This window comes from Lontra canadensis, unplaced genomic scaffold, assembly GCF_010015895.1.
Source record: "Lontra canadensis isolate GAN:19392208 unplaced genomic scaffold, GSC_riverotter_1.0 scaffold63, whole genome shotgun sequence".
Lineage (NCBI taxonomy): Eukaryota > Metazoa > Chordata > Mammalia > Carnivora > Mustelidae > Lontra > Lontra canadensis.
Genome location: NW_022631057.1, coordinates 8,247,722 through 8,259,167, shown reverse-complemented (window position 1 = coordinate 8,259,167; position 11,446 = coordinate 8,247,722). Strand labels below are relative to the sequence as shown.

At 51.1% G+C, this 11,446-nt stretch overlaps 1 protein-coding gene across 1 annotated transcript; it reads right to left on the bottom strand.

Annotated features, from left to right (window-relative positions):
• Window positions 1–392: 392 nt before the first annotated feature.
• LOC116879680 (E3 ubiquitin-protein ligase MARCH11-like) lies at window positions 393–7,385 on the bottom strand. The gene is made up of 3 exons (XM_032878074.1): window positions 7,380–7,385; window positions 5,300–5,726; window positions 393–547 (listed from the first exon to the last, which is right to left on the bottom strand). The coding sequence occupies exons 1-3, from the start codon at window positions 7,383–7,385 to the stop codon at window positions 393–395; spliced, it is 588 nt and encodes a 195-aa protein (XP_032733965.1).
• Between the last annotated feature and the right edge of the window lie 4,061 nt (window positions 7,386–11,446).

The following is an 11,446-nucleotide window of genomic DNA, read 5'->3' as shown; positions in this document are numbered from 1 at the left end:
ATTTTAGGGGGGACCTGAGGTATCTGCAAAAGCAAAAAAAAAGGGGGGGCTCCATGACAGTCACGGTTCTTTATAAGTTTGCAAGTTTAATTCTACAGAAGTTCACATTTATTCTATTTACAAATGGGTTTTAAAATCAGGAGAGGGATGTAAAGTGGGTCAGTATTATCGTCCAGATGGGGAGGGAATTGCGTCACTGGAAGCTGTGAGCAGCCAAGGGTTCCAGGGAGTAAATCAGCTCAACCACTGAGTAGCTGAAACTCTGTGTGCATCAGTCACTGAGCGGGCTTTAGAAAATGACAGACACCAGGGTTTGCAATCCAGACGGAATGAAGCCGCATCCCCTGGGGGTGCCCAGGAATCAGTAATTTTTAAAGCGACCCAAGGTGATGCTAAGGTGCAGCAAAGAGGGAGAACCACGAACTGGAGAAAACGAGGCTCACGCAGAGCTTGATCTGGGTGCCCCCTGAGCCTCGTGATGACCAGGAATCCGTTCGTCTCTCCATCTGGAACGACCATCTCTGACACGGGGGCGGTTGTTGAGGGACTGTTTGTAAGTCAAGAAGATCCGAATCAAAATCCCTCTAGCATGTTCCCTTGGGAGTCAGGTGAGGTCCTTTGATCCCTCAATTAAAGCCATGAAGTTCCTGACTTTTCAGGCTATTCATGGAGATTCATGGAGATAAAAGTCCTCACAGATTCATGGACATGAAAAGTAGAACAGTGGTTGCCAGAAGCTGGGGGGCTGGGGGAGGGCAGTAGAGAACGTGGAGTTAACTGTAACAGGCAGGGAGTTTCAGCTGGGGAGGATGAGAAAGTTCCGGGAATGGATGATGGTGACGGTTACATAACAAGGGGAATGCATTTAATGCTACTGAACTGTACACGTAAAAGTAGTTAAAATGGTCAATTTTATGTTATGTATATTTTACCACAATAAAAATATTATTTAACATTTCAAGTACAGTGACTGTACGAAAAATATAATGAATGTGCATTGACCGACCCAACTGCACAGTTAGCACCATGTCAAATGTTCTTCAGTCTTGTTAAGACTTAATTAATTAATTGAGAGGGTCAGGAGGAGTGGGAGGGAGAGAGAATCTGAAGCAGACTCCGTGCTGAGCGCAGAGCCACACGCGGGGTTGGATCCCACAACCACGAGCCCATGACCTGAGCTGAAACCGAGAGTCAGAGGCTTAACTGACTGAGCCCCCCAGACTCCCCATCTTCAGTCTTTTTAGATAAAACTTCACAAATTAACAAAAAAGCATTCAGAGGGGTTTATCCCGGTAATGGAAGGGTAATTCAACACAAGAAAAACGATCAATGTCATGTACCAAAACACATGATTATCTCATTTGGTGCAGAAAAAAGAACCTGACAAAATCCAACACCCTTTCATGATGAAAACACTTAGAAAACTGGGAAGAGAAGGGAATTTCCTCAACATGATACAGGACATTTATGAAAAACCCACAGCACGCATCATACTCAATGGTGAGACTGAGAGCTTTTTTCTCTAAGATCAGCAGCAAGACAAGGATGTCCACCTCCCCACTCCTACTCACCACAGTACTGGAAATTCTAGCCAGAGCGATTAGGAAAGATAAATAAATAAATAAATAAATAAATGGTATCCACATTGGAAATGAAGTAGTACAACTATATTTACAGTTGATGTGATTCTACATATAGAAAATCCCAAAGAATTCACACACACTAAGGCTACGAAAGCAAATACACAAATACACAAACCCACAAATTTGGCCAAGTTTCAAGGGCACAAGATCAACACACAAAAATCAGCTGTGTTTCCAGATGCCACCCCCCACGAACGATCTGAAAAAGAAATAAGCAAACCATGCACAAAAGCTTCCAGAGCATCTAAGGTGTGGACATGGTAAGAGTCTCAGCATCCTTTGAAGTGGAAACACGTTGTTATTAATGGTGTCCATAGGCACGTGCTTCGGCACCTTTAACTTTTTAAGCACATTAGCGCATCTCATATTAAAATGAAGCAGAGGGGCGCCTGGGTGGCTCAGTGGGTTAAAGCCTCTGCCTTCAGCTCAGGTCATGATCCCAACGTCCTGGGATCGAGCCCCACATCCCCACATCCCACATCCCCACATCGGGCTCTCTGCTCTGCAGGGAGCCTTCTCCCCCCCCCACCCCCGCCTGCCTGTCTGCCTACTTGTGATCTCCGTTTGTCGTCTGTCGAGTAAATAAATAAAATCTCTAAATAAAATAAAATAAAATAAAATGAAGCAGAGCAGACAGATTTGACAGGGATGGTAGTGTGGACTGCACAGGCCGTGTAGGGGAAGCGGAGTCACATCCACCGGCACTTCTGAGAGGCCTGGGTCTTGGCCATCCTGCCTCCCCTCACGTCTCTCAAGACTCACAGGAAACTGGGAAGCAAAGTTCCAGGCCCCTCGGAGGAAATCAGGCCTGAGTCAGCCTTCCTGGGAGGTTGAGGGAACAGATTAGGCCCAGCAAACTGTTTACTGAGGAGGGTGTTTTTTACTTGAAAAGTTGGTTGGGTTTTTTTTTTTTTTTTAAGTTGAAGAAGGAACTAAAAGTGTTTTTAATTATTGTTTTGTGACAAGGGGACAGAAAGATGAAGGGTTTGCCAAGTATTGCCACATTCTTAGTTCTCGATGTTCCAGAGACTCTAAGGCTGGTGGTTGGTTCCATCACCCAGACAGCTCTCCTTACCCCTTGTTTCTGTTCCTTTCTCACTGACAGCTAATGGGCATCTGCCAAGATCTATGGATGGAAACACTGGGCAGAGAAAAAGTCTGAGTGCAAGGAGGTGATCTGCTGAAAGGGATTAAGCCCTGGACGGGTGGCCAGAAGACCTGGGTTCTAGGCTGGCCTCTCTCGGCCCCCAGCTGTGTGGTTTTGAGTCCATCCCCCACCTTGATTCTTGTCCCTAAAGGGAAGAGGGGCAGGGCAGGGGTTGGGAGGGGCAGAGATCCTTTTGACTTTGACATTCTAGTTTTTCTAAAGGCCAAACCCTTTAAGAATTCAAAAGAACTTTAAAAGAAAGAGGAAGTGACATTGACTGACAAGAAAGATGGAAAGAGAGGCAAATTTTTAAAGAATGGACAAGAGTCGTTTCTACTCCAGGCCAGTCTCTTCTACTTGACCAAAGCTGAGCCAATGCCAGAGGCTTGGGTAGACTCAGGAGGGGAGAAGAGCTGGCAAGGGAAGCAAAAACAGCAATCCTGTTTTCAGTTGCCCCAGGCCAGGGCTCCCCAAGTAGATCTCACAAAAGGCCCAAATGGTCCTGTGGGCAAATCAACCCCATTGTAGACCTGGGTTTTTTTTGTTGTTTTTTTATTGTTTGGTTTTTTTTTTTTAAGATTTTATTTATTTATTTGACAGACAGAAATCACAAGTAGGCGGAGAGGCAGGCAGAGAGAGAGAGAAGGAAGCAGGCTCCCCGCTGAGCAAAGAGCCCGATGCGGGGCTCCATCCCAGGACCCTGGGATCATGACCTGAGCCGAAGGCAGAGGCCTTAACCCACTGAGCCACCCAGGCGCCCCTGTAGACCTGTTTTGAGAGGGAAAGATTTTTTCCAGTTGCACTATTCAGCAAACATCTAGAAAGTGCCTACTATGTGCTGGGTGTTGTGGGAGATCAGCAGGGGTACCTGGCTAGCTGGCATGCTGAGGGAGATGAGGCATGTGCACAAATCCCCAACGTCTAAAACACAAAGAAGAATGTGAAACCCACCCTAAGGGAGTTCAGGGAAATCTCTGGAGTTCAGAGTGGGGGCTGCTCCCCCTTAACCTGGGAAGTTCCAGAAACAGGCTGTAAGGGCTGAAGCACAGATTGGGGGAAAGCCTTGTCCTTCCAGGAGCAGCAACATGCCCCAGCTCCATTCTAAAGAAGTGAAAACCAAAACAGAAAGGCAAGTTCTTTGCTCTCTGATCATCCAAGTAGTCAGCAACCCAGGCTGATTAGGGAACTACAAACCGATAACTTCCCCCAGGAATTAGCTGTGGAAGATGAGATAAAGCTCATTTTCAGGGAGGAAATCCAGAGTCACAGCCTTCTTTCCCAGTTTAAACCCAAAGACACACCGACCAAAATTCAAGGCAGGGTGAAAAAAATTCATAAGCAGGCTGAAGTCACATGTATTTTGGGTCTGAAGGGAGCCAAGGTCTCAGAAGCGGCAGCTCTGCCTCCTTGAGATGGGGTTCTTTGTGCCAAGTACAGCTGCCCCATTATAAGTGCGTTGCAGGGGATACCATACATCCGGAAGAAGACAGATGAAAACCCAGGCAAGCCCTCTGCTTTTGCAGAGCGAACGTGGCCGCAGGCTTTTCAGCATTGAATTTGAACAAGCCAATGGCATCCCAATCATTGAAACAGGAAGCCAGATAAACAGCGTGTTATCAAGGGGGGATGCGGGCGCTTCCCTTAAGCCGGCGCCAGCAGCGCCCCGTGGCCGTCCTAACAAAGTCCCATTGACTCACCAGCTGATTTTCCAGTGTTGGGCTCCGCGGGACAAGGAAGCCTCTCTGCTGGGTGGATTTCACCCCTGCACACCGCCCCCCACCACTCACCACTCACGTCCTCCCCCGATCCTCCCTCCGAAGACTGGGCTGATTCTTTATGCTTTGACCAGGTTCTATCGGCTCTGAGAGTAGAAGGGACCACAAGAGCCCAAGCACCGAGCGCCCTCAGGTGAGCTCCTGGTGTTCACCCAACCTCACCTTTCTCCTCCCTCCCGTGTCCCCCAGGAGGGCTTCCTCTAGGCTGGCGCCGAAGAGGGCAGCCTCAGGGAGTCTGGCGGGCGGACGCTTCGCAGCGCAATCTGGGCACCCAATGAACATTTTCCGAAACAGCCCAGCAAGGTCACCTGCGCCAGCTGCTCCGCTCGCTCCTCTGGGATGGGAGAAAATGTGGGTACAGTATGTGCGTGTGTGTGTGTAATACGCGGTACTTGGTGCTTCTGGTTATAGGATCTCAACACACCTTACGTTGCAGGTATTTCACAGAAAGGTAAACTGAGGCTCCGAAAGGCTGGGGCTGGGTAGCCCCTAATGAGTCGACTCCTGGAGCAGACGCGCAGTCCCCCAAGGACGTGTCGGCACACACCCTCCCGGCGCCTCCGTTGTTATTCCAGCGCCTCTCCCGAGCCCAGCCCGCAGCCTCCCCGGGGCACCAGGCTCACTTCCCCCCGGGGCTCGATCCCGGCCCCGCGGAGTGGGAAGCGGCGGCCCATCTCTGCCGCCGCGCGCAGCCCGGTCCCCGCCCCCGCGACCACCCCGCGCAGGCCACTCACCCGCGCGCCTGCCCGCTCCGGCTCCGGGTCCCGGTCCGCGCCGCCGCCGCGCACAGTCGCGCATCCCCCGCGCGGCGCCGGGCCGGGCGCGCTCTCCTCGCGATAAGAAAGTTTCTCCCGGGTCCTCGGCCGGGTCCGCCCCTCGCACTGGGATCGCCGTCCGCCGCGCGCTCCGGTTGCGCGCTCGCACTAGGGCCGCCGGCGGCCCCGGCCCCACAATGAGCGGGGAGGCGGCATCCTGAACAAAGTGCGTCCCCCGGGACCGGGCGGCCGGGGGCGGAGCCTCGTGACCCGCTGCCCCAGGCACACGCCGGCTGCCTCCGACGACGCGGGCCCCGGGAGGGGGTGCCCGGCGACAGGGGGGGGCAGGGGGGCGAGAGGGAGGGGAGTCTCCGCTTCTGGTCCCCCTCGCTTTCCTCCCCCCGCACTGTGCCAGTTTAACCCGCAGAGGGGCGGAGGCATGGGTCCCTTCCAGACTTTGTCATTGGAAAGCTATTCCCGTAACCCTTTCCTGCCTTCGCCTTCCCGTCCCGCCTCCCCGGCCGCAGAAAGGCGGCTGCTTGGTGGCTGGGCTGGGGCCGAGAGCTGGCAGGGCAGGAAGCCTTTGCACAATTGAGCCTTTCCTTTGCCCGGGGACCCGTCACCCCCACCCACGTCCCGGGGCTGCTGCTGGTTCGGGCATTCTTTGGAAAAGGGCAGATCGATCCGCCAGCCTCTTCGCCCCGCTTCTGACTCCGCCCACCCTTCCTTCTTCCCTACCCCGGTCTGAGCTGGGACTCGTGGGAGCAGAGGAGGGGGAGGCCCCAGAAGTGCCGGGCAAATAGTAGGTGCTCAGTAAAGTAACGTGACTTCTTCCCACTTTCCTGACTCTACCACTGCCTCTCTTCCTTCGAGGGCCGTGGGAGTGGGAGGAGGGGGCAGAAGACGGGAGAGGAAACCACAAGAGCTGAAGACCGAGAATGGGAAGGAGGTTGTCAGCCAAAACCTCGTACAACCTCTCTGCAGTGCAAGGATTCCACGCCCCCCATCCCTCCTACCCCCACGCCCGCCTCCTAGCCTGAGGGCTTCCAGACTGTGCAGGAAGAGTCCAGAAGGAAATCAGGTGGCCAGTGCCCCTGGAGCAAGCTTTGAGTTCTGTAAGTGAAAGGGAGTAGCTGTGGCCAAGGACCCAGCAGACTGGGACCAGAGATCTCACCAGCTTAAGAACTCATTTAATTCCCAGGTCTTGAGGGGTTGAGATAGAAAGAAAAAAAAGAAAAAAAAATGCGAACTCCCTAGGAGGTCTCTGAATGCTTCACCAGCAGTATCAACCAGTGGGGAGCAGAGTCACCGTGAGAGCCCCTGAGCCTTGCCTGAGCCCCTAATCAGGTCACAGTACTCGTGGACATAAAGGGAGGGTCAAGGACCCCTAGACCGGACTAGCAGTGGCATTGAAGACGTTCCCATCTGATCAGGGGAGAAGATTTTTAGATGGCATTTGTCTATGAAAGGAATGAATGGTCTTTTGAGGTGGGGAGAGGGGATGTGTCTGGGACGCCGGAGATGAGTCCCGTGCCCTGCGTGTGTGTAATGGGTGAATGCATGGGCCCTTAAGGCAGATTGACTGGATTCAAATTCCTGGATCTCCCACTTACTAGCCATAGGAATTCCCATGAATTCTTCCATCTCTGACCACCTCCATTTCTTCATCTGTATGTAAATGGGATAATAATTGCCACTGTGTCCTAAGATTGTTGGGAGGATTAAGGGCAATGAACACAGGTGACACGCTTAGAAGAGTGCCTGGGAGCATTCTGTATGCATCATTGAGTCTGAGTCCTACAGCCCTGCTTCCATTTGGTATTTGGTGATGTGCTAACTGGAATTCTGTCCTGCTGTTCACAGTCCCCTCTGCCTGCAAAGGGGAGGCGTGGTCGTTTAAGAAGAAGCACGGTGTCTTCTTGAGGGCTCATAGAGTGGATTGTCTGAGCTCTTTGGCTCTCCCAGAGCCAGAGACCAGGATGACACAACAGTTAAACAAACCAGTATCAGAAACTGAACCGCCCCGGATCCATCTTGAGGCTAGATAGGGGACTCTCACCCACATGGGTAGTGTTGGAATGATGCTGTTCCTTGGGTGCTACCAGAAAGGAAAAGAGGGCCAAAGCTATAATTTTGTAAGGGTTTAATTTCTTCCATCAGTGCATACAATTAATATTTCTCTCCCATTTATGAATGGCTGATCATACAAGTCCCCTCTGACCCTGCTCCAAATGTCCCCGTCGTAAGCCTCCAACAGATAAACAATAGCATGGGGACAGGGTGGTGGGGGGGTGCGTAGAGAACAAACAGGCCTGCCTGGCCGGGGTGACAGAGCCCCCTGAAAGCCCCCTGAAAGAGAAGGTGGCTGGGACAGAGCAGCAGAGAATCGAATCCAGAAGCAACTCTGGACAGAGCGCCTTTGGGGTGTAAGCAGGGTCCCCGCCCATCCCAGAAGCGGCTACTGCCAAGTGCCTACTTTGTGAGTGATTTTTCCTCTGAACACAGTGATGACTCAGTTGCTCTGAATCAAGCAAATGGATTTTCCTTAAATATGAAAATCAATAAGAAGGGAAGGCAGTGGCCTGGTTGTGGAGAGCAGAGGATGGAGAGAACAGCAGGGATGCTGGAGAGTCAGACGGTTGGTAATGGAAGGAGGTTCAGGCTCTCTGCTGGGGGCCCCTTGGCTCAGCGCATGTTACCCTCCCCCTCTCATGCAGAAGGTGGCCTCTAGGACTTGCTGACCTTACTGAGTCTCCTTAAAACCCAAGAGCTTCCCCTTGCCCCTTCCCCTTCCACAGCTTTGAGCCAACCCTGCTTCAGGGCAAGAGATTGTTAACAAGAGGATTAATGTCAATGTGACAAACGAGTTTTAAAAAATCAGCCCAGGAGCCTGGTGTCACCCCCCTGGAGTCCCAGACCTGGCTCGAGTTGAGATGAGCGCTTTGGGAGCCCCAGGAGACAGAGCAAGTGGCATTTCCAGACCCAGCCTGATTTCTTGGGGGGGGGGGGGGTTCTGCCTGTTTTCTTGCTGCCTTGAGGTCCGCGGACCCATGCTTATTTGTTTCCCCACTTGGGTTATCTGATGTGGGACCTCTGGGGATCTGAGCAGTCAGAGCTCCTGTGCTCCGTGGGACCCAAGGAGGGACTGCCTTTCCCTCTGGCTCTCTTGTTCAGGCCTTCCAGAGCCTTTGGTTAAGGCCCTTGGTGGGGATATGAAGACGGCACGTGGCTTTATTTTCTTGAGCATTTAATAAATGTCATGAGAGCCTCTGAGGTGGAGTCTGAGGGAGCCTCTGACTTCCTCCTCCTCAGCACAGTGGAAAATCACCAGGCATGGTGTCAGGAGACCTGAGTCCGTGCTTTGGTTAGGCTGCTGGCTCAAGGGCGTCACCTCAGTGTGCTCAGCAGTAAAAACGTAAAATGGGTGTTGACCCCCGGGGGACAACAACAATCACCCGCTAAGGCTTAGGTGAGTTTTCAGTGAGATAATGGAAGAGAAAGTGGTTTCTAAAGTGCTGTGCAAAATGTAAGCAGAAGCTTGACTATGAGACAGAAAGCACCAGTCCCTCCCCCGCCCCGGCTTCTTCCCCACCCCAGTCACATGCACTCTGCTTAGGGGCTCAGTGCTTGAAAACTCACTTTTAAATGGTAGACATCTGACTGTCCACTAGTAACCCTTGCCCTTTCTTGCTTGATTCATTAACCCTGGAGGGGCTGCATGCCAATAGGATTGGGGGGAGGGGTGGGCAAAGCATCTTTCCTCATCTGTGGCCACTCAGACCTGAGGACTGGCTTCAGGGTCCCCTTTAAGAAGGGCCCTCTGTGCTGATGGCTTGAGCTTAGGAGGACCTGGGAGAAACAGTCTGTGGGAAAAGCTGGCATAGTCATGAATGTTTTATGAGCCTGGGCGAGTCACTGCCTTATTGGGAAGATGATGATTCTCTCCCTTTCTTTCTCTTTCCTTTCCTTTTCTTTCTTTCTTCCTTCCTTCCTTTCTTTCTTTCTTTCTCTTTCTTTCTTTCTTTCTTTCTTTCTTTCCTTCTCTCTTTTTTTTTTAAGATTTTATTTATTTATTTGACAGAAGGTGTGTGAGAGAGAGAGAGAGAGCACAAGCAGGGGGAGCAGGAGAGGGAGAATCAGGCTCCCCACTGAGCAGGGACACCCCCTCCCCATGTGGGACTCCATCCCAGAGCCCTGGGATTATGACCTGAGCCAAAGACAGACACCCAACTGACTGAGCCACCCAGGAACCCCACTCCCCTTCTTTGTTACCAGGACATGAGATGTACTGAAAGTCTTCACAGTGTTTTTCCAAAGATGGCTTTTCAAGGCAAGTGTTTCTTTAAGGGGCCTGGAGGGTAGGGGTGGGGTTGGCAAAGAGAAGGAGTCCCCTTGAGGAAGGCAGGCTCTGGCTATAGCCATCCTGGAAAGGAGAGTCGTAGTCCTTCCTTCTGGGTGGCACTGGGTATGGGCCAACTGCATTTCCAAACACTTCATATGCTTTCATCCATTTTATCCTCCCAATGACCCTTCGAAATAGGTATCGTTTTTACTGTATTTTGTAAGTGAAGAAATTGAGGTATCTTGCATGGTTCTGACAGCTGGTAAGTGCCAGAGCCAGGATTTGAAAGGGCAGTCTAGCTCCCGAGGCCATGCTTTCACGTGCTATGTTGAGGCAGAGAAAGGAGTCTTTTGGTGGCAGTGTGGGGTAGCAGTGAAGGGCTCTAGCATTTTCTAGCTTCATACATTAATTTATTTCTAGCTTCTTAACAGTTTTGAAATATACATTATGTATACGTCAATTCACCCTTTGTCATTATATGATAGTATGATTTCTAGTAAGTCTATAAAGCTGTGCAGCCATCCCTACAACCAAGTTCTAGGATGTTTCCGTCACTCCTCTTTTAGGATGTGTTTTCATCTGACTCTCAACTCCCTCATCCGTGAAATGGGAAGAACAGTGCCTGCCTCATAGGACTGTTGTCAGCATTAAATGAGCTTGCAAGTGGTATAGGGTAAATGCTGAAGCAAACGTCGTTACCCTTATGGCCTCTTAGAGTCATTTAAATACACATTTTTAGAACTGGGTGTGGTCTTAAAGAAAATCTCATCCCAGCCTCCCCTTTAAGGGATAAAGAAACCGAGGTGCCAAGAAGTTGAGCAATTTACCCATTAAGAACACACAGCAAATTTAATGGCAAGGCTGGAACTGAAACCCAGGTCTCTTGGTGGAGCGTTGAGTGCTCTCTCATTTCTGGAGAGACTTTCTACCCCAGGCACAGGGATGTCATTGTTTTGCACCCCGCTCTTTGTGGGTGACCCCAGAACAATGCCGCCTGGCTGACTCGGACCCCGGGAATTTGCCTGGGCTAGAGCTGGAATGCCCATCATGCTGGCCGTGGTGCAGAGAATGCGGCTGGGGGAGGCTGGGTGCAGAAGCAAGGGACAAGAGCTAATGTGGAGGCTGAGGCAGGCATGTCCATTTTCAGAACAGGGGATGCATTGACTCAAGGCAACTAAGAGACAGCCAGTCTCCTAGAGCCCATGGGTGGGCCAGCTTCATGGACATGTGACCTGTGCTGTCACATGGGACCCTATACTTAGAAGGATGCTTGGTTTGATGCTTTGCTGTTGCAATCTTTAAATTCTCAATACTTTTTTAAACAAAGGAGCCCACATTTTTTATTTTGCACTGGATCCCAGAAATGATGTAGCCAGCTTTGCCCATTGGACAGGGAATGGAGCCCAAGCTAGATTCTCTCTCTTTTAAAAGATTTTATTTATTTGAGAGAGAGAGACAGGAGCAGAGGGAGAAGGACAAGCAGACTCCACACTGAGCGCAGAGCCTTATGGGGGCTTGATCCCAGGACCCTAAGATCATGACCTGAGCCGAAATCAAGAGTCAGATGCTTAACTGACTAAGCTACCCAGGCATCCCTCTTATATCAATAAATATTATTAAAATACTAAGAAAAAAGTGTCTCAAGAGGGAAAAACGAGGGTAAAGTGGGGTCCCTGAAGAATGGTAGATAGAGGCAAAACGGTTGCAGGCCCATGATGGAACCAAGGGAAGGAAATTGGGTGTGAGAAGAGGGTGGGCGCTGTGGCATCCACTTTGGTGGGTGG

Excerpts from the sequence above, each read along its gene's own strand:
- LOC116879680 (XM_032878074.1), bottom strand. Across the intron at positions 548-5,299 it reads CGGAGCGGGCAGGCGCGCGG|TCCCTCAACAACCGCCCCCG; the intron begins GTGAGTGGCCTG and ends ACTTACAAACAG.